This window comes from Sylvia atricapilla, chromosome 4 (assembly GCF_009819655.1).
Source record: "Sylvia atricapilla isolate bSylAtr1 chromosome 4, bSylAtr1.pri, whole genome shotgun sequence".
NCBI classification, from domain to species: Eukaryota; Metazoa; Chordata; class Aves; order Passeriformes; family Sylviidae; genus Sylvia; species Sylvia atricapilla.
The window spans coordinates 47,884,998-47,908,196 of NC_089143.1; the positions used below are offsets into that span (position 1 = coordinate 47,884,998).

Genomic DNA, 23,199 nt, shown 5'->3' on the forward strand with positions numbered 1-23,199 from the left:
GGTGCTGCAGGTGGCACAGACGAGCTACAGATGGGGTAGCAGGGCCGTGGGCGAGTGTTCCTGCTGCCTGCTCATGCAGCTCAAGGAGCAGCCTCCAGGGGAGATGGTGCGTGCTTGGCAGGGACAAGGTAAATCTGAGGTGCTCCACCAGCAGCTTCGCTGTTTTGAAATGTGATCCTCTTGGTGTGAATCCTGTCCTTCTTCCCCCGTCTTATCCTCCCCTCTTTTTCTTGTAGGTTTTGATGTCCAGAGAGATGGTTATCAAGTGTAACCATGAAGAAATGCCACATTCGAGCAAGTCACTTCTGTGTTGCTTCTGTGGCTACAAAGTGATCAAGGACTAGGTATATTGAGATGTTGCCCAGACCTAAGTGTGAACCAATGTATTTGAGCACCACGGCTCTTTTCTGTCCATGTACAAAGCCTGGCAAACTGTAGATTTTACTAATTTACCTCACTTTATAAGAAATGTGGAAATACTGATACTGGCTTTCATGGACGTATGCAAGTAATATCTCAGCCTACTCTTACAAGCGCATTTTGGGACATCAGAGTCAGAGAGGGACATTGAATTATGACCCTGATTTTGATTAAATAATCCGCTTTGTGTTCCTCCCCCTCCTTCCGAATGTTTGTGGCAGTGGCGCTGTGGCCGCCAGGATGACCGACGACAGGCAGGAATGGCAGGATCGCGAGTGGGAGCCGAGCACCCGCCCGCACGCACCAAGTCGGAGGGGGTTTTGTGCGAGTTTGTGCCGGTCTGCACCCTTAGGAAAAAAGCCAACAAAATTCCAAGGCACAAGACTCACCCGCGGCTGGCCCGCCTCAGCCCAACAGGAAACGCGAGTCCCCCGAAAGGAAAAGGCAGGGGATGGGGAGCGGTGGGGACGGGACGTCCCGTGCTGTCCCGTCCCGGCGGGAAGGCGGGCGGGAGGGAGGCGGGGAGGAGGGGTTTGGCCGGGGCCGGCGCCGGCATAAGAGGCGGGGAACCCTCGGGCTGCTCGGACGGACCGTGTTCTCCAGCGCCGTGCCTGCCGGAGGGATGGAGGAGCTCTACAGCAAGGCGGAGACCCTCGCCCTTCGGAGGAAGCACATCGGGTAGGGGCGGCGGCGGGGCCGGGAGCGGGGCGGAGAGGAGGAGGAGGAGGAGGAGGAGGAGGAGGAAGGTCTGTCTCTGGTGACAGCGCCCGTCCGGACCCGCTCAGCGCTGCCCGGGGGCTGCCAGGGCTGGGCGAGACCCAGCGGGGAGGGGGACACGGACACACCCGGAGCTGTCATCCCTCTGGCTTGCCAGGTCTCGGGGTCCCCCGGAATTCCCTAGGCGGGCGGGGGTGTACCGTCATTAATACACCGCACATCAAATGCATCAGTCACTTTTCCAGCAGATCGAAGGAAGCAGCCAGAATGTGGTACCCAGGCGTATGTTTAAAATGTGGCTGAGCAGGGTTGGGGTTTTTTTGTGCATGCACCTGCAAAACAGCCGTGTCTGTTAAATGAACCTGTTGCTATCCCTTAAGCTGAGTTTAGCTGAGGGACGTGCAGGAGGGCTGTCAGAGGTTGTGACCTGACCAATAGTCCTGGCTGTGCACGTATCTGATCCCTCTGTATGGCACCGTTAGTTCCTACAGGATGTGCAGCTTTAATCATTTCTTCAGTAGAGGTTGCCAAGTGAAAAATAAGTCCAGGTTGTAAAAACAGATCTATTTTGCTGATTGCATCTTAAATGTGTAGCATATAGAGAAAGCTTGCTAAAGATTCTTAACTCACAAAAGATTCCCTAAAGTCATGGCCTCATAAAGAGACAAAATCAATTGCTTTTTTGAGGCCAGCTCAATATTAAGGAAGTCCTGTGTGTGCAAGGACTGTAGGATTGAGCAGTGCTGGGCAAACAAAGAAAAACTTTCACAGAATAAACTGACAGGTTAGAGGAAAAAAAAAACTGTAGTCAATAAATGGCCAATGGTGATGGACATTGCTTTCAAAGAATAGCAGAGAAATAGCTGAAGATGTCAGAAAAGATCTACGTAACAGGGCTGGAAGCTGTGAGAGAGAAAGCAAACTGCTTCACTGTCCAGGAGTCACATTTACAAGTGACTTTACAAATGCATAACCTCAGTATACCCAACAATAACTCTCAGACTTACCTGGAAACAACTGTGTTTATCCATGGTCATATAAACACTGCTAAATGTTCAGAAGATTTTCCTTCTGCTTGGTAGTATCATTCAATATAATTACATAGCTGGCACATTCTCTGGGGGGAAGGGGAAAAGAATAAAGAGTGTTTAAAGGGTACTTTGGTTAATTTTATAAGGAGCTTGAGTTTTGCTGGAAGTCAGTGTGATTTAAATGCTTATAAAATACTGCTTTTAAAGATTTTATCCAAAGCAGACAGGGTGAGAGTGTGATGGTTTTAGGACCTGCTCAGCACCTCTGAAAATAAAACCTTCAAGGCATTAGTGTTTTGTTCTTGACTGTGACCTCTATATGCTACAGTCATCTCTTGCGTAATGATTTTTTGGCTATAGTATATAACAGTGCTTAACAGCTCACTTTAGTCCCAGAGAATTATTTGGCCATAGATGTCCATAAGGCATGTAAACAATCAGAGCTACAGCCTAGGAATGTGGCAGGACATATAAGGACCTGGAACGATGTGCAGACACTGTTCTCCTGTGAAATCAATTGCAGGCAAGGTTTGAAAACAACCCTTATTAAAGACCAGCTTCTGTTCCCACTGTGCTGGGGGAAGTGCATGGGTTTTCACTGTGGGCAGGAGCCCCTGCTTGACCACCACCTGAATGACTCACAAGCTTTTTTTGCAAAAGAAGGCAATTGCCTCCAGAGCTACAAAAATATCAACCCCCTCAACACTCAAGGAAGGGAGAAAAGATAAGAAAATTAATATGGTGCTATGTTTATTATGTTTTAGGCCTTCCTGCAAAGTTTTCTATGCCAAGGACCCTCTGAAGATAGTCCGTGCTCAGGGCCAATATATGTTTGATGAGAAAGGAGAGAAATACTTGGACTGCATCAACAATGTTGCACATGGTAAGGCAGTTTGACTTGTGAGACTGCTCCATGCCTTAATTTTCAGTGGGAATCAGGACACATTTCTGCCAAGTGATGATGTTCACAGTGCTTCTCTGAATGTCCTTCTGTGGTTCAGTAATTGACTGCTTGCTAGTAATAACTAATTATTTTCTTCTTTAGTGGGCCACAGCCATCCATATGTGATAAAAGCTGCAACAAAACAGATGGAACTGCTCAATACAAACTCCCGCTTCCTGCATGACAACCTTGTTCAGTATGCACAGCGTCTCACAGCCACCCTGCCTGAGAAACTCTCTGTTTGCTATTTGGTTAACTCTGGGTAGGTCTGAGCTGTATTTTTTTAATATGACTATTTTTTATGACTGTTTTGCCTCTGTTTGAGACAGACACTCAAGACAGCTTGCTCTTAATCTTACTAAGTAGAGCTTTGTAATATGCAACAAAAATATATCCAGCGCTCAATTAAAACTTACTTCCTGTTTGTAGCCATCGTATTTAGAGTGATGACTCAAAGCAAGACAGCTAAAACATGAAACTGGCCAGCTATGCAAAAAAAAAGTAGGGGCAAAAAAGCAAGAGGAAATTAATTCTGCAGGTTGGTGAATGTTACGTACAGACTAATGAATGCCATCTGTAAATTGACATATAACCTTGGAAACAAGTTAGTCTTCCTTAGGCAGTTTGGTAGTCTGTGATCACTTAAGTGTCCAAAGCAGACAACCTGCAGGGACCTGTGAGCAGAGAGGCTGTGACAAATCAGGCTGGAAGCTTGAGTCTTCTTCCAGAGTGCAGATTTGTGATGGTGCAAGCTCTGGGGAAAACAGAGTTGTGGAGTGTGGGAGATAGATGGGGCATTGCTTTTTGAGGGTTAGTGGCTGCATTGTGTTCTCAGCTGCAAATTGGCCTCCTTTGTACCAAGGAGAGGTAAATATCTACAGGCAGACTGGGGGAGGAAAATAAAGCATCTCTTTGTTTGCTGTTTATACAAAGGGCTGTTTTATCTTTGCCCCCTTACATGGCACTTATAGTCTCAACCTTAGCATTGTAATCTGTAGAGTAACAGAGTCTGCTGTGTTGATTTATTATATCCATGAGTCCCATGCCTTGTCTTCTGTTGGAATACCCTTCTAATTGGAAGCTCTCCTTCACTGCTTTGCTGCTGTATCTGTTATTATGCAGGTCTGAAGCCAATGATCTTGCTTTAAGACTGGCTCGGCAGTACCGTGGGCACCAAGATGTGATCACCCTGGAAAAGTAAGTACACAGAGTAGCTTATGTGAATGCAGCCAGCAACTCCTGCCATTACTTCAGAAGCAGCTTTGCAGCAATCCCCTGCTGTTCGTACTCCACTGCCTGCTGAAAGAAAAGCTTTGTTGCTTTTGTATTAGAACAGATCAGGAAATCCCTTTTTCACATTTGGATAAAGACAAGTTTTGAAGATCTCAGAAAAATAAGCTTCTTGGTCACCCCAGAAGGTCAGTCACCTGTTAGAAGGCATTTCCCACAGACTCCCAAAGCAATTCAGGCCAGAGAATTAAATGTTGGTTTCAAAATCAGTGAGTGATCTGGCTACTGGGCTGCCCCAGAAAAGGGCTTTCTCTTCATCACCCACTGCTGGATGTGCTTCATTTTGCACAAATAAATATTCAGTGGGTAAGAAAAAAGATTCTGTACTTCTGCAGCACCATTGCAATGATGCTCAGCTCTCCTTCAGTGAACACAAGAATGTACACAAAACCAAGTGGCTGCAAAATCAGGAGGCGTTGAGAGGGGTGCCAGCCACAGGTGTTGTGGTTTTGGTTCACTTATTCCGGGTTTCAGCACCACTTATGTAGTGGTTTCATGCTTGCCAAATTTTGTTTGTTAACTGGGAGATAGGATTTTGAGAGAAATAGGATTTTGAGAGAAAAAGACAAAAACAGGCTCAACTTAAAAGTAAAACAGATAGATTTTATTAACATACACTAAGAGAAGAAAATAAGAAAAAAGCCCACAAATTTTTAAACTAACTCATTTTCTCACCCCTACATTTTTTACAAACAATGTAAAGAGGCAAAACTTAGAACTCCAGGTCAGTACTACTTATAACATAGTCATTTATCCAGTCTTTGAGAGAGAGAAGTCTCTCCTGTTGTTTGGTAACTTTCCACAAGAGAAACAGTCTGCTTGTGGCTTTCAACTCACACAAAAGCAGCCCGCCCAGGAAACTTCTACAGTTGTGGAACCTCTCATATCATGTAGCTTTTTCTGTGACCACACCTATGAGTTGTAGATTCACAGATGTGGGGTGGCACCTTTTAAAGATGAGCAGTTTCAAAGGCAAAGGATTTTTCAACTCAGGGAACAGAGATGTCTTCTTCTTCACTGGCAGAGGGTTTCTTCTCATCTTTTTCTGTTCAACCTCTCATGAGATCACAAGACACAGCTACTAATTCAATATTCACTGAATCCATCACAGATACCTTTGCTCAAATCTACAAATCATTTCCCCAATTCATATTGTCCACGATTTAAAGAATTATTCTAGTATATTACAGTTTGTTACCATTACTGATAGGAAAATTTTAGCCTAGAACCAAGGCAACTTGTCATCTCTTCTACCTAAAAAGTCACTCTTCCTTTACTGACTTTGAGATCTTTATATTATCTTTTTACGTGTCACATTCTGTTTTTCTGAGTGGTCAGAACTGCATGTCAATTCAAAACTTGACTCCTGATAGGTCCTTGTCCTTTCCAAAGAATTCTAAGGTCCTAGCAGAGTGATATTCTATCAGCCAAAAAAACATCAAACTGTACTAACCTATGACAACACGGTAGGTGGCCAACCACATTTCAGGGTTTTCCTAACCTAGAAGCAGCTGTAGGTTTGGTGACATTGCTGTAGTGATGGATTTGTGCTGGATTTTCTTCTCAGGTTGTGATTAGAAAGTCCAGCCAGAGCAAATGCAAGGGCACATGTCTCCATTTGAACAGCACAAGGGTTGTTTGACTCAGCTATATTCAGATCCCTCTTGGCAACACACTAACCTGTGTGTGTTCTGCTAAGAAATCATGGCATGTCTTTGGTTTGGTTTGAGGCTTGCTTCTCTTCAAGTTTATGGCTGAAAAAAAGTGTTTATTATTCCCTGAATAAAGATGCCACATGCTTTAGGCTTAAAAGGCTCTGGTTCCTCATTTCTAAATCAGTTGGCCTCAATAGTAACCAGCTTTAGCATGCTCTGCAGTATAAAACATTTATGTTCAAACAATATGCTTTTCCTGACAGTGGCTTCTGTCAAACTCGCTCACCTGCAGTGCCTTCAGGGCAGATGGTGTGGGCTGCTGCTGCATAAAGTCCCCACTTCTCAATGCAATGCGCACTCCTGAGAGTTTTCACAGTAGTGTTGGGGTGAAGCTTGCAAAACCTGGCCTGGCCAAGGTGGGGCCCATGGGTTGGAAATGAAGGAGCTGGACCCACCCTTCAGCCCTAGGTTAGGCTGCTGGGGCAGCCACTTGGAAGTCAGTGCAGTCCAGGCATCATGTCGGTCTGTCCCCATGCTGGAACTTGATTTTATTCTGTTTCCAGTCTTGCACATGATACTTGTTGAGTATCATTCACTAGAATGTTACTCAACAACAATTTCATATAGTTTTTGAGAGAAAGACTGAGTAAATCAAATCGAGATCCCTTCACAAACGATGCTACTGTGTTGCAGATACAGTTGCTAGTCTGGATTATATATAGGCACAGTTGTAAATTTGGCTCTTCTATACATTTGGTGTAAAGTGACTTGGATATTTAACACTCACACAGTGCTTACCATGGCCATGTTACATCTCTGATTGACATCAGTCCCTATAAATTTAATCAGCTGGGAAAGGACAGCAAGAAGGAGTATGTGCATGTGGTAAGTATAGTTTTTGGTTTGTGTTGTTTTTGCTTTGGTTTGGGGTTTTTTGTTTGTTTGTGTGTTGGGTTTTTTGATTGATTGTTTGTTTTCGTTTGGTTTGGTTTCATTTTGGGGGGCTTTTTTTGTCATTTTTATACCTGTTATACAACATAATGAATTACCCTCTTCGTGTGTAAATATACTTTCATTCTGTTTTGCTGATGCTAGAGTATGTATGCTTGGCTGATTTCAGTGGAATAAATACAGCAAAATTGTCTGCTTTTGGATTTCTAAGAAGGCATTCAGCTGTGGGGCTGATTTCCTTCATTTTGCTACAGGTTTTCTTAGTCACTGCATTGTATAGTTAAACAGTTTGGTGAAGTCAGCCAATGTCCATTGCCCTGATTTGGTTAAAGATATGCAGGACTTTGAGTCCTGGAAAGAAAAATTGCATAAGTTTACACAGATTTGGGTATAGGACTCATGCGTGTCTAAGGGAGTGTGATTTTTCACATGAACATGTGTATCTTAAAAAGACAAAAATTTTTCTCAGTCCAGAAATGTACACCAAGCAGGCCTTTTCTATCTAGACCTTCTTGCATTAACTGCACAGCCAAAGTAGTATCCACCTTTTTATACCACTTCCTTTCTCTTAGTTCTCTTACCAAACCTTTCCTAACACCATTTGTAGAGGCTTGAATGTCAGATGGTACAGATTTGTACCATGACTAAAATGCTGGAAGGCAAGTGACAGACTGAAAAACCCTACTCTCCAATTGCAGAAATGGATCTTCTGTGAGAATCTGAAATGAGGTGGTGGATGGGTATTATTCTGTCTTGAGGGAGAGGAAGGAGGGTCTCGAAAGGTGGATGAAGTAGATGATGTGTTCAGTAGTACTGAATGCATGACAGGCCCAGATTGCGTTTAAGCTCCAGTAAGCATTTTTGCAATTCAAAGCAAACATTCAGGCCATAATAATTCTTCTTACCTATTTGTGTGGAAAGCCAATAAAGTGGAGCAATAGAAAAGAAAGTAAATGTTTCATAGAAGGATTGCCATCATAAAAACAAACAAATAAATAAAACCCTAAATTTCAGGCTCCTTCTCCAGATATCTACAGAGGGAAATACAGGGAAGACCACCCAGATCCAGCTAGTGCTTATGCTGAAGAGGTGAAAAAGATTATTGAAGAAACACAGAAGAACGGACGCAAGGTGTGTGTTTTGTGCTCTGAGGTTTCATCTATTATGGCATGGGGGTATGTGACAGGCAACTAAGGACTTTGACTTTCTTTCCCAATTTCATGTGCTTCCCTCCCCCTTCATTTTTCTATGATGGGTTCTGTTCAAAATGGACCATTTTTCTATCTGATGCTCTTATGATAATATTTTTAGGCATCAATGAAAGTATCAATAATACAGTTGTATGTAAGCAGATGCAATCAAAGCTGTTATATTTCCTATCTGATGCATTGAATTGGGTGGTTTTTAATGTCATAGAGAAAGGTTTGAGGTCAGCTGAGAAACTACATCACAAATTCTAGCAAAGACATATAAAAAATCCAGAACATGGAGAAAATCTATTGGATAATATCTCGATACTACATTTCTGAGCCTGTTTGGTTAAGATAACTTTGAAGTCATGCAAAAAGATGAAACTTTCACTTATACACAGTATGACCTTGATAAAAACAGACTGTTTCTGAACAGGTGTACCTAAAACATGTGTTAATCTTTTATATGATGGCATTAGTGTGTTGGGACTTGTAGGGCTTGATCCAAAACCCGCTGAAGTCCCCAAAGTCTTTAGCGGAGACTGGAGCATGTTCCCTTCTAGTCCAATAGACTTACATCACCTCTCTTTTAGTTTCTTCATCAACTTTTTTTTTTTTTTAATTCTTTACTAACGGATAGTTTTGTTTTTTCTTCCCTTGTTTCCTTTCTTTTGCACATTTCTTAGGTTTTGGTGACATAGACCTGTGGCAGGACAAGTTGTGCTAAAGGCTGAGCCTCACGTGCCATGGGAAGCTTCGTACTCTTTGGCCGTATACTCAAACTAGTGTACGGTTCTTTACACGTTACTGCTCGGCCTTGTTTCCAGGAAGACTGCACCAGCACAGAGACCTCTTGATGCTCAGGGAGGGGTTCACAAGTGCTGTGGGGATGCAATCCCCCAAATAGCAGACTTATGCTGAGACCTTGGGGTAAAATTGTATCTCTGCTGCATAGACCTCTGCTGTTGACGAGAAATGAATTTTGATGTTCCAGTGTGTCTGATCTGCTGCTCTTACCCTTCCTGACTTTAAATAACTTTCTTTTTCATTCGTAGCAACTGGAATTATTTCATCTGTAGAATTTTTCTCTTCTTTTGTCAAGTGCCTCATGCTGGCATGTTATTTGTGTAGTTATTTGCGTTAGGCAGGGGTGCCCAAAAGCTAGCCACAGGTCATCTTACAGGTCAGCTTCCACCCACCTCTACCTGGTGTTCAGGATTAAAGAAAACCCCACATATACCTGCAAGCATTATTAACATCTTTGGGAAGACGGTACACACTGTTGTGCATCTCCTGTAAACTGGCATTAGTAAATAAATTTAAGTGGCTCCCAGGAGCCCAATCCAACATCCACTGACACCAGGAAGTGTCATCCAGTTCAACACAAGGACTTAATGGCATTCCTTGTATTCCCATCAGGCTGTAAAGGTGGCCCTGGCTACTGCAAGTTTGGGCACTCTGATTACAAAATCAATAGCCATAGCTGTTTTCAAGAGCTCTGAGTTGACCAGCCCATTGCGAGAGTAAATTAAGGCCCACATTTAAACGTTTATTTCTAGACTGTTAGATGTCTCTGTCAAGGCCAAGTAGATGAACACAGCTCTCACATGATTTTGTCTCTTGTAGATTGCTGCCTTCATAGCTGAATCCATGCAGAGCTGTGGAGGCCAAGTGATTCCACCTGTGGGCTATTTCCAGAAAGTAGCAGAGTACGTACAGCACTTCACAAGGGCGTAATGGGGAAATTGAACTAAGAAACAACTTTTTTCACTATAGAATTATCTAATCGGTTCAGCTATTAACCTAAGCTATTCATATTCTTGGCTATCTGTAGTTCATTTCTACTTATTGAAGAGTATGATTTCAGTTCAATTATTTTTATGGAATATCAGCTAATTTTTTAGCTAGATAATTGCCATTCTTTTCTTATCTTTAATCCTCAGCCATAAGTTTGATGGAAGATGAAGTTAAACCAGTTATAATCCTACAGTACCATTGCAGTATTCTTATTTGACATTAAAATGTCAAATTTTCTTTGTAACATGTAGCATACTAAAAATTTCATACCTATAAAATAGCTATAACTGTATTCTTTCTTTTTCTCCTAACTTGGTCTCACACTGCAGATTTTCTGTGATGCAGACTGCCTTGTCCTTGATTACCTACTTGTGTTCTGCAGCACTAGACTTCCAAGGTATTGTGTTTGTTTTCAGGTATGTGCGTGCAGTGGGTGGAGTGTTCATAGCTGATGAGGTCCAGGTTGGCTTTGGAAGAGTTGGGAAGCATTTTTGGGCATTCCAGCTGCAAGGTGAAGACTTTGTGCCTGACATTGTCACCATGGGAAAACCCATTGGCAATGGACACCCTCTGTCTTGTGTGGTCACAACAAGGGAAATTGCTGAAGCTTTTGGTGCTTCTGGACTGGAGTATTTCAATACAGTAAGTTCATGGGTGAATTTTTTTTTTTTCTTTCTTTCTTTTGGTCTGCATTTAGCCATTAGAATTTCTCCAGGTGATCCATAACACCTGCAGCCATCACTGCATCACATTACTAAGAGCTTGAGTCAACCACAGCCTAGTATCTAAAAGCAAGTGGAGAGGTTTTGAAATATGCTGTGTATCAAGTGTTACATTATCATATGGACCAACACCAGCTCTCTGGCAGGTCATGCATCCATACAGATAAATTCTTCCTTATGTCTCTTTCCCTCTTCCCACTCTAAAATGTTGATCATGTAAAATTCCATTTTCTAGGATAGGCTCTGTGGTGGTGGAGCTCATGACCTGGCACACCTTGCTCTGCAACTGACACCTAACAAAACAGTGACCCTTTACCAGGAAACATTTCATCTGCATACGTGCCACAGAGGTTCAGTCTTCTCATTTACTGAGCCTGCTTTCTGCTCATGTGACTCAGCCTTCTTCCCAGCTACCATGATTCCCCCTCTTTTAAATGGAGTTTATATTCTCTGTATCAAAATATATCAAATCTATCACCCACTGCTCTTCCCAGGAGCATTTTGCCTGCACGTGCAATCAGCTGAATTTTTCAGCCCTGAAATCTTCAAATTGCTGCAGCCTGAAGCAGAGGAAGAGAGAGCCTTTCCCTTGCCCAAATGCAGGGGACAGTGTTCCACAGCCTCAATGGCACAAAATCCCCAGCTTTTCAAGCTTTCCTCATGACATGCCAAGCAGGAGAGGGCAAGTAAAAACGGCATGGAGAGCCACAGATGAATGTTTTAATAGATTTTGATGACATGTTTTGTTTTGTCTTTGCTATTAGTTTGGAGGCAATCCAGTGTCTTGTGCCATTGGCTTGGCTGTGCTGGATGTAATAGAGAAAGAAGATCTCCAAGGGAATGCCACACGTGTAGGAAATTATCTCCTGGAGTTGCTGGCTGAGCAAAAGGAGAAACATCCTTTAGTGGGAGATATCAGGTGGGTGCATTACATCAATGTCAGAGAAGAAATAACTACTAAAAAAACAATAAACTTGGTGTGTAAGTGGAACACAGAAGCATGCCATGATTTTGCTACAACACTCTTTTAAAATGGAGTGCCCAAAACTGGTATTGTAAGGCAATTAAAAAAAAAAAAAAAAAAAGTCCATCTGTCTGCTTAATTACTTAGAAGCATAGCCGCTAAAAAAAGTTCTGGGATAGTAGGAGAAAGAGTCATACACATGCAATAACCAAGATATCAGCATACTGTTGTAATCATGCAGACCTTGTTAAAATCTCTGATGCATTTCCTTGATTTGGATTTTCCTCATCTCATGTCACTACCATTGATAATTGCCTTCAGGTTTTCTGAGGGGAAGGGTTGGGTTGTGGGGTTTTTGTACTTCTTTTTTTTCCAATGTCTCCCTGTCTTGGGATTTTCAGGATAAGCATGAAAGAAAATTATTCTGTCATTCTAATCTAGCCATGTAGTTTTAATAACCCAGATAAGTTTATTTATCCAGAAATATCTTTCATCCCATTTGATTGTGTGAAGTTGCCAGAAGGTGACCAAAGACAAAGTCTCCTCTCTCATGCTTCTTGCCCCATTTGTGCTCCAGGGGAAATAATAACAGTTGTTAGAAAGAGGCATTACATTTATAACAGAAGGTTTGGGTTACTGACACTGGATTTCACTTGTTTGTATTTTTCCTCTCTATTTCAGGGGTGTTGGATTGTTTGTTGGAGTGGATCTGGTGAAAGATAAGCAAAAGCGAACCCCAGCCACGGCTGAAGCCCTTCATCTTATTTACAAGTAAGCAGTTCTTAAAGACTGTGTGCAGTGATCAAACCCTCCTAATATTTTCCAGCAGGTAGTTATTAATTTTATTTTCAATTTGTGTAGTTTTTGGTGACATAGTACTAAAAAAAAGAAAACTTTCCAAATCTGCCTCAGCTTGAAGGAAGTGACAGGACACAACCTAGTTTTATACCTGTGTCTAACACAGGTGTTTCCTCTTTCCACAGACTCAAGGAGCATCAAATCCTTCTTAGTGCAGATGGACCCTACAGAAATATTTTAAAATTTAAACCACCCATGTGTTTCACAATGGAAGATGCAAAACACGCAGTGGAGACACTTGATGCTCTTCTTACAGGTATGTGTGCATTTGGGCTCAAAGGAATACTCTTCTTTGTTCATTTCCCAATGAAACAAGATCATAGCCTAGGCCATTACATGCAAGGGAAAGTAATCAACTGTATTTCTTACCATTAATTTCTTACCAAACTGCTGTTCCTAATGCCAATTATTATAAATAAATACAAAGCTCCATATGTGCTTGAGCCAAATTTTCAGCCAAATCCTGCTCGTGAGCCTTTCTCTTACAGACTCAATATTATTACTCATTTCTTGTCACATGTGCTGTTTGTTAAGGAGTGAATATATTAATTCAGCACAGGCCTGAAAGACACTGCAGACACACTGGTGTAACTTTCCATAATGTGCTATAACCTTTCTTCTTTTTGTTTGTTTTTTAACTAGCGCACTGGAACGTGATTGTCTCACTCAAATTTAGCTTGAAGGTTTTCAGGCTCTATTTTTTTTTTATCTGAGGACCAACCCAGGAGAAAATAACATCAATTATACTGTTAGCCTGAGGGCTCTTGGAGCCTGTTACACATTAAATGCTCCCATCTTCTGAGAGTATAATAACTAAAGTTAGACTTCCATGAACCTGCTGGACAAAAGCAGAATTCCACACCCAAAGGTCTCCCTGATACCCTGTGCTACAGTCAAGTTGCTAATTTTATTCTTTTTTCTAAATACCCCCAAGCTAGACAGCCCTGATAGGTTAATCACATTGCCTCAAAAAATGCTTTAGGAAGTATTCCTCACTCTTCAGTTATTCTTCTGTGTGATAAATGCCCAGAGGAATAGCTGAATTTTTACTTCAGCCATCTACTAAATTGACAGTATGCTTACTTACCGTCCCTTCTTTTTAATTTAAATATTTTATTACTTTTCTTTTTTCAGAACTGGAACAGGTCACTGGAATGAAGACAGAAAATAATGTATCCACAAATGTACAGTGTAAAAGAAAAGTATGTTTTAAATTTTTTTTAACTTATTTTCAGATAGGTGTCTGGCAAAGGAAGTATAAATTACTTTGGTAGAGCATGCCTTTATTTTTGGTAGTGTGAGTGGCTCTGTGCCTTGAAACTGAGCTCAGAGTAACTTGCTACTAGAAACCTGAGAGGATTTACCCTGTCTTGCTGGGGTAAACCTAAAAAGAGCTGAGTAATCCAGACCAGCAACATGTTATAGACAAACCCCTCAGCTTATCTGCTTGTGTGCAAACAAGACCAACCAGACTTTGTGCTGCACAAAGTCATGAGCACAGCAATCAGCAACTATTGGTTCTTGGTATTACATGCTACTGAAAGATATTTGGCTTTCTAAGCAAGCCTGCAGCCTGGAAGGTGTCCAGGTTTTCAGAGAGTCTAAGGGTTTTTTTTTTTTCTCCATAGCTCTTTGAGTATGAATGGCTGACACACATCCAAATTAGGACTTCTTAGGCTGCAGTCCCAACTTTGGATAAATCACATATGATTTCTCACACCCTTAAAAACATGTCACCCTCTCTACAGGAAAGCTTGCTGAACTGAAGTGTCACTTGGTGGGTTTTCCACTGGTGCTGTGGGGGTGGGAATGCAATAGCTTAGCTGCCTAGAGGTCTAGAAGTTCAGCAGAGACCTGATTTATTGTCTATATATCTATATACATAGATTTTACTAGATTTGGAGTGCAAGCCTACTCTTACAGACATTTTTACACAATCAGTTCAATTTCTTTAAGAACTAAGAAGTTGTGGCAATTAATAGAGAATCAGGCAGGGCTACCTAATGGGAATCAGGTCCACTGGCTGTCTGGTGGAAGACACACACCTGCCTCCACTGACATCCCCTTTTTGTTTTAGACAACTGAAGAGAGTTCTCAGCCAGAAGGTGCGAGTGAAAACACTGGCCACATGAATGGAGCTGCCTGCCGACAAGAAAATGGGATTTATTCAAAAAAACGTTCAGTGCCAAGTAAAAGAATAAGAACGTGAAGAGGGACAGTTTCTTCATTCAGTTTGAGTTTGTGTCTGTCTTGCTTTTGAGATGAAGAGTGCAATAGTCTGAGTCCTAGGATCTGTTTGAAGCCTAATCATGTCTTTCATAAACTGGCTGAATTCCTGTTAGCTTCAGTAGGTTTAAAATACGTTTTCAGATACATGAGAACTGTGCCATGTGGCTTGAACTCTAGAATGGACAAATGATACAAAAATACCTTGGTGCTGATGGCAGGCATGACATAGGGACACAAACTTGGTGAAAACTGCAGATTTATCCATATTATGCAGAATCTGATTTGCTTAACTGCCATAAAGCAAATGCCAATCCTATTAAGTTTAAAAATATATGCTTAACATGCTATTTTTACAATATTTTAAATTTCAATATGTAATATTGAGATGTTAATTACTTCCCATGTTTTAATGGCTGAATTCACTAAAAAATGCTTGAGAAAGAAATCATTATTATCTTCTAGTGTAACTTAGGTCCTATGGACCATATTCCCAGCTGATGTAAATTGGAGTAGCTTTGCTAATGTCAGCAATGCTCCACTAAGAGTCTACAACTCTATGTGTAGAGACACAATGTCTATGCAGGGCACTCTCACTATAAATTCAAGGAAGATAAAGAATCTAATTTTCTATGAGTAAAGAAACTTTTATAAATATTTATATAGAGTAAGATTTTAATTTTTTTCCCTAAAGTTTATAGATTGAGTCTCTCGGTGTATAAAATATGCAAATAAAGTATGTATCATTTCAGACACACTGATTGATTGAATTTAACCTGAAGGTGTCTCAAAATGAGGTTCCCAGGGACAGCCCACCTTGTGTTCCCATGGATTTGAGTTGTTTTTAGAGTCATGGGAATTACTGCCTGATCCTGTCAAAGCTGTACTGGTTCTTTTTGTCAGTGGTGATGAAGAGTTGCACACCAGTTCCATGGGATCCTCACACATAAACTAACAGTGGATAGGTTACAAAAAGGAGAGGACCACTGCCTGCAACCAGTGCCTATCTGTGCTGCAGATACTTAGACTGACTTTCCTTGTTGTCAGTGTTAAATTTCAATGACAGCAAACAAGCGCTGCTTCTCTTTCTTAATACATGCACAAGTCCATGCTGTGGAGGACACTGAGAGCTTTCCAGATAGTTTGTACTTCAGAAAAAACTCCAAAATGTATTTATTTCCTCTTCAGTTTTAATACCCTAAATTCTGCTCTTTCCTAATTGCTGCTAATGAGCCTACTGATATGATTGAAAATGGAGCACTTTATCTAATTCCATGTTTTCCATGTTTTCCATGATTTGCTACATTTATACTGATGTTTCTGGTGTAACGCTTTCCAACATTCTCAAGCTGGCTTATTTTCTGTTTCATGATCCTTGAATAATTCTTCCATTAAAATAAATCTCTTGTTTCTAATTATGATATCCTAAACAAAAAGGGGGGTTTTGTTTGTTTGTTTTAATTTTATTCTTCAGTAACACCTATTTGCTGAGGGAAGTAACTTCAGTTTTAGCTGGACGTTGTCCCCATGCCAAGGCAGAACTGACTATGCTGTGTTTCCCCAAGGCACTCAGCTGTTACCCTTCAAGCCAAATGTTGTCTCAGGTGCCACAGTTCTTTCCCTGCTAACTCTGCATCAGGAAGGACACCACAGGTCTCTTCCAAAATGAAACTACACAAAAAACTAAGTGAACTTATTTTGGTACGTTCAAAAGCACAGTTTAAGTCACTCCCTGTATGAAGTGCTACTTACATTTCACCTCGTCCACTGTGTGCAGCAACAAGCAAGAAAATACTTGTGTGATTTATTAGCAGGCTTAAGCCCAAAGGCACAAGCCCTGTACCAGTCTGTACTATGATACCAGCTCCTGTAGCAGGTCATTAATATTTAATTTTCAAAGGTATGTCAAAGAACTAGACTTAAAATTCCCACCTAAATCTAAGGTGGGATTGTTTGAAGATTGCAACTTCATAAACACAAGCGGCCTGTGTCTCTCTTCTTCTCCCTGTATCTGTTCTGCACATTCCAAATATTCCAAAATATTTGGAACAACCACTGTTCCAATTCACTGTGTTTTTCACCCAGCTTCTGCTTCACAAGTCAGGAAGTTCTTTACCTGTTGGTTCTGCTCATTTTGCAACGGGCAGGTTACCTAGAAAAACTAATAGTTCTATTTTCTTTCAACAAGAGAGGATATCACTCCTATGATGCACACTACAAAGAGCCACAATCATTTAAATGGAGGAAACAATCCAACAGTTACCAAGATTTGATCTACTAGACTTACTATCACTTCATCAGTGTTTCCACAGTATCTCAGAGCCCACCTGTGCCATTATGCAGGCCTTACTAATTAGAAGAGCTTGACTAAAGGATGAGAGAGTGGAAGCAGAAATAATTAAGGTTAAACACGGGGGCCACAGTTCCAGTCAGCTGAACTGATCAAATATATTCCCTCCACTAAACAGGCAAGTCTTTTTTTCCCGTTTCCAACTCCATTTCTCTTTTTCTTCTTTCTACCTCTCCTGTCCTGGCTGTGCAAGTCCTGGTTTTAGCCATGTATTTCAACCTCCACCCTAGCCCTTCCAATCACCCGACACCTGCATAAGCCAGTTTCACTCACTAACCTTGCAGAATAAATATAAAGCCACACCTTTTCCCCTCAAGTTTTCTGTAACGCTGAGGAACAGGCTTGTGCAGGAGTAAGAGACAGTGGAGTGAGGGAAAGGCAGGAATCCATCCCAAGTGGGCATCCCGCTGGAGTTAGTTACTTGTATCTTCACTCTAGCTCATCATCCTACTGGAATCGCAATCGAGATAATTTTGTTGAATTCTCATAGTTTGCCACTGTTTTCATCACTTTTATATTACACGTTCATACTTTTAAACAAACAGGCCAGTTAGAATGAGGGAGCAAGGAAGGACAGTGCTTGCTGCGAATACCAATGAAAATGTGTCACTGAGAGTCTGCATCCACTGCCAGTTAATTCTGCTGCATAAAAGAAAGCAGGACTGAGATTCTGTGGAGTCAGGAAGCTGTGCCTTAGACAACACAGCTCTGGAGAGAAGAATCAGCCTCCAAAGTTGCCATGTCAGCACAACACTCCAGAACTGCCAGGGAACAGGGTATGCCACATGTCCTCATTGGGGAAGAAAAGCCTCAGCCTTAACTCTATAAAATATCACAATGGGATTATGATGAACAGCAGAACTATGCAAAATTATGTATTTTGTATTCAATTATGCAAAACTATGTATATAAAAATAATATATTGGAATTTTTAGATGAATGGTTTCTTAGACATACAACAGCCTCATCTCTGATAATACATTTATACTTTTCTCAACTGTTAAGCTTGATGGCTGTGAAATCACAGCCCCAACACACCAAAGTCCAGAAAAGTCCACACACACACATGCAGAAGCAGAAAACTTTGATTATATATCATAAAATAAGGGAGATAAATGAAGGGGAACAAGGGAAAGCCTGAAAAACTCATTTTACATGTGTCATTGCAAAGCACAAGGCGTTTTTGTTTTAAAAAAATAAAAAAAAAAAAAAAAAGTAAAAAAAGAGTCAAAAATTCATGTTTAATATGCTAAAAATTTGAGTTAAGTGTCTGACTGGGGCAATGATTTCAGCACCAACATGGAAAAAATTCTCCCTAAAAAATTAAAAACACCCATCACAAAAATACAACTCAGTGGACGCCTCTTGCGAAATGAATTTGTACAGGATTTCTTGTAGAGTAATCCTCCAGTGCTGCAGCTACTCTAAGCTAAGAGCTGAAAAAAACAGAATGTGCCAAAGAAGAGGAAATTGGTAATACATTAAAGAGCAAGTAAGGCACTGAGATGCACAGTTATGTACTGACTATACCCATTGAAGCCTATTGTAGCTGCATCTTTGACCTGTCTTTATGGGCTTTGTCTCCATTAAAAAAAAAAAAAAAAAAAAAAAAAAGCTTAGAAAAAACCAAGAGACTTATACTTGCAAGCAGAGCAAATTGTCTCATAGCAGCAGAAAGTTTGGTTTAATTTTCCAGGTTTCTCAGTGATGACTTGAGCAAGTGTTCTAGTAGTGTCTGCTTTCAGCCTGGACCCGGCCTGTGCTGCTGCCAGCCAAGCTCTGCCAGAAGGATTATGCAAGGGAACACAAGGCCAAATGACTGCAACGGGATTTCCCTATCTCTGCTATGCACACACATTTGTATTTTCCTACCTGGAACGTTTGATTTTGTTGGTGCCTGCGGTTCAGCAGAAAAGCTGAATTAGAAAAGGCAAGTTATGCCTTTGCATTTCCCACTGACTCGTATGCCTGGATTGTGCTGTGTCTTCCCTGTAGGCTTCAGCTTCCAGAGATGCAGGATATCTGACTGAAGTCCTGAAAGATATCTATCCTGAAGTCCAGGAGAGACAACTCTGCAGATATCTTCATGCCAATATTTCAAAAGGAAAAACATTTGGGCCAAAATGAAAACCCTAGATACAAAGCACCAAAAGTTTAAACCCTTCACTTTGAACTTTGCAGCTCAAGACCAATGAGCAGTAAGCAAAACAGTCTTCAGTCTCTCCACCTCTGCTCCTTAGGTAAACACTGCTTTGATATCACAATCACGTACATTTACAACAATATGGAACTACAAATTAAATTAAAGGAAGGGGAAGGGGAAGAACATGAAAAAAATGTATTTTCGCACAGCACTGAAGATTGCTAAAAGTCTTTAATAATCGACAAGGCAGAAAGTCCTAGGGTCACATGAAAACCTGGAAAGGATTCCTGGCTTCAGCCTACTATTGATGAACTACATGGCTCAGAGAGTGACTTAACCTTTTTAGGTCTCTAGTTATTTCCACATATGAGAGCAGCTGAAATAACCTTTATTGGGATTTGTAAAGGTTAATCACATTATCAGGAACAATAGTGATGATACAGAACTGTAAGACCCAAAGTACAGTTAGCTCAATTTACTTATTTGCGGTTATCTCATTTTATTCCTTACTTGCCTGTGGTTTTGTCAGGGAATAAACCCCTGTGATGGGCAGGACATAGTCAGAGGTTGATTTTGTGAAATATCAGGAAGAAATGAAGAGATAGAACCACAAGGACACAAGCAGTCTAGCTAGCATCTCCCAGGAAGCTTAAAGGTCTGTAAATATATTTTCAGTTGTCACAAGACACTTCTTCAAACAAATAGAAGGCTTTTGGTATCTATTCCTTAGTTTCTTCATTCTAGTCACAAAATAAGGCATGAAAGGAGTTCATCTAGAAAATGTGCTGCTAACACGCTCCAGTGGCTGCCTCTTGAGAACAAAGGTTTCTGTTCACAGTGCTTATAAACAGCTCTCAATTGAGTTAGCTTTCTTCTAGTCTCTATTAGGCAAGACACAGAGCTTATAAATCATAAATAAATGAGACTGTAAGGACAGACTGTATTTTGCACATTCACCTTTGCAGAACAGCATTTGACTGCAGATGAGACCTGCAAATCTCTGAGACAGGACCAGATTCCCTTCCAAATTATGCCTCTGTGCAAAAGTAATCACAGCATTTAATGCTGCTGTCTTCACTCACAGTTAAATGAGGACACCGGGTTTTTCCCCAAATGCCAGTGGAAAAAAAAATTATTTACAGTGTAAGCTAGATCTGATGCAAGAAAATTTTTTCTGACATTGATGTGTAAATATAACAAATAGCTACAGGTAAGGGCTGCATTTTCATTCTTTTGTCTAAAGTGCCTTAAACTACTACCCAGTTCATGGGAGAGGTTGGAGAGTTATCTGCAAGCACTGTAGGGAACTGTTTGTCCAGAAATATAAAATTCATATAAAATTCAAAGACTTTTACTTCATGCCTACTTTCTTATTTGCTTCGTTCCAATGAGAGTCCTATTCTCTTTTAACTACACCAACTGTAAATCTTTTCCCAGTTTGAATTTGAGAGCAGGGGGACTGGACACACTGGAAAGCATGCTAAGAGAGCACTTCATATTGGAAACATTCCCTCCTCCCATAGTACTGTCAAAGCAACATAACCTTCAGGAGCTCACTGCTGGGTACCCATCTCCAGATATATTTTTCCTCACTTTATATTGCTTCCTGTATCATAAAGTTTCCAAACATTTTCTTCCTCCTTGTCTCTCAAAAATTTTCTGGCTGCTAACAGTACTGCCTTCTTTATAAACTTGGTATTTAACATTCCAGAAGAGCAGTCTAGGAGAATAAAAAGCAGCTGTTTATACTAGCATTCTTTCTAGAAATAATATGTGAGCACGTGCATTATGCATCTATGAGTAGGTTTACATATATATATATATATACAAAACATGCAGAACATGTGTACAGATGTGTTGATGTGTTCAAAAGCAATTTATCTGTGAGCCAACCTCTTCATACTCAATAAATGTAATATGAAACAGAGGGAAGCTCCATTGAACGTATTTTTGAGATGAAAAAAATGAATTTGTTGAAGGGAGGGGGTCTTCAGTAGAGACTAATACTGGCAGGTGAACCGTTTAAGAATACATCATACTGCTGTCATGGGAAAAGTTCTGTACACAGATGGCAAGGAAAGGAAAAGCCAGAAAGCGACCTGTAGGCCAGTGCTGGAAAAGAAGGAAATACCATCTAAGTACAAATCCTGAAAAACAGAGACTTAAAACCGGAGTTGACAAATTAGACTACATTAACAAGAATAAAGCCCTCTCTGAAAAGCCCAGGTCTTGATTGCATGTCACTCTTCAAACAAAAGTTTTTATATCAAAACGTGTTATATGGACTAACCTGGTTTACTTATAATACTGTCAGAAATGGATTTTTGTGAAAACCTTGCAGCCAAAAAATGCGTAAGAGATCCTTGAAACATTAAATGCCTAGAGAGTGCTTGTAAACAAAAATAGCAAAGCTTCCTCAAACAGGAAAATTGCTGGAAGCTACAACCACTTCACAACCTTACATGCAGTTTTTCAGCAGAGTTTATCTTCCCTGCTAAAATCTGGCAACACAGTGTCTTAGGTATCAGACTTCGTGGTCCTGAGATTTCCTAAGGTGGAGTAGCTCTGCTCTGGGGGTGAGGGTAAGGCTGCAAGTCACTGCACCTGCAATAATGCTACAGGAGCAGTGCTACAGGCAGAGTGCTGCTGAAGTGTCTGAGACCAGTGCTCCACATGGATTATTTAGCACTTTGAAAACAAAATTCTTTCTCAACATGTAAAACTACAGCACCTACAGGAATGTTTACCAGAAGACCTAGGATCTTCAAAATTGCCTAGATGAAAATTACCTTTCTGCTTGCTTTTCCTCTCACCTTCCCACCACCTAGTCCAAAAGAAAGTGTTTGGAAAGAACGAGCACAGCTGAATTTCCTCATCTCCTTTCTCTAAGGCCATTCATAGACTGGCCTCCCTCCTGCCTTGTTTCAAGGCAGGCTTCTAGGCCAACTGTTAAGGAGCTGAAAGTCAAAGATGGCAGCTTTGGCAGGTCCAGTAACAATTCCCTGTGCTTACTGAATGGTGAATTGCCTCCAGACAGTCTGTTCTTTCTTTCCTGTTTTTCCGGACTGGTTTCTATTCAATTAACTGCTTTATACTTACACAATAAACAGCTCCAAGGCTTGCCCAAATGCAGTGTTCACTTCTGCAATAACATTTGTCAGTCACACCTGCATTTTCTACCACTGTGTTTTTTGCCTTCTCTACATGAATAGTGCCTCATTTGCAGCCTCTCCTTGCAGAGCAGACGTGGCTTTGGGCTCATTTTGGCTGATCATGACTTGCAGCAGGCTGCTCAAGGGAGAAGGCTCGTGGCAACTGAACCATGGGCATAAAGAGCAGATTGGAGAAAGTGGTGACACATTCCAGTCCATGGGCAACAGGTTGTCTTAAGCAAGAGGCAGACAAGAAATAACAAGGGAGCAGAAGAGTCATACAACTTTAAGCACCCTCTAAGTGCACAACAGAAGGACAGATGGGAGGAATCTCTGCCAGCCAGTGGCGCCTGTAGCAGTGCCAGTGTATTTCCATACCATGCAAATGTCTGTGTGGTGATTGATACAATGCAGCTCCTAGTATGGACTTGCTGAGGGCCTTAGAGCAGCAGCACTGCCTCATCTCATACCCAAGAATCTCTCTCAGTGAGGATGCAATTACAGCTTTCTTTAACTGGTTTAAGTTTTTTGATAGTACACAAGTGCTGCCTCCATAGAAGCCTATGCAGCTCCTAACAGATCATCATGTCTGCCTCACCCCTACTGCTACTGAACAAAAAACCATACAGCAACCCTTCAGCACTTGAGTTTTCCAAAAGATGATCAGTACACCATGGGAAGAAGTACACTAGTTACTTAACAAGACCTAATTCCATTGGTCTGAAAAAAACTCTTAATTCTCACAGCAGTATGAAATTTAATTTTGCTCTGCCTGTCTTCCAAAAATTTT

The 23,199-nt window shown here is 41.1% G+C and overlaps 1 protein-coding gene across 1 annotated transcript; it reads left to right on the top strand.

The window, feature by feature from the left end:
• The first annotated feature begins 991 nt into the window (after positions 1-991).
• Positions 992-16,182, top strand: ETNPPL (ethanolamine-phosphate phospho-lyase). The gene is made up of 13 exons (XM_066317835.1): positions 992-1,098; positions 2,933-3,051; positions 3,214-3,373; positions 4,234-4,308; positions 6,848-6,941; positions 8,022-8,138; positions 9,824-9,906; positions 10,411-10,636; positions 11,481-11,635; positions 12,362-12,451; positions 12,664-12,794; positions 13,673-13,740; positions 14,616-16,182. The coding sequence occupies exons 1-13, from the start codon at positions 1,043-1,045 to the stop codon at positions 14,745-14,747; spliced, it is 1,506 nt and encodes a 501-aa protein (XP_066173932.1). The 5' UTR covers positions 992-1,042; the 3' UTR covers positions 14,748-16,182.
• Positions 16,183-23,199: the final 7,017 nt, after the last annotated feature.

What these genes read in the sequence shown, in the direction of transcription:
- ETNPPL (XM_066317835.1), top strand. Translation starts at nt 1,043, where the DNA reads ATGGAGGAGCTCTACAGCAAGGCGGAGACCCTCGCCCTTCGGAGGAAG. An exon ending in TATTTCCAGAAAGTAGCAGA is followed by an intron (nt 9,907 to 10,410) that starts GTACGTACAGCA and finishes GTTTGTTTTCAG; the next exon opens with GTATGTGCGTGCAGTGGGTG. An exon ending in ACTTGATGCTCTTCTTACAG is followed by an intron (nt 12,795 to 13,672) that starts GTATGTGTGCAT and finishes TTCTTTTTTCAG; the next exon opens with AACTGGAACAGGTCACTGGA.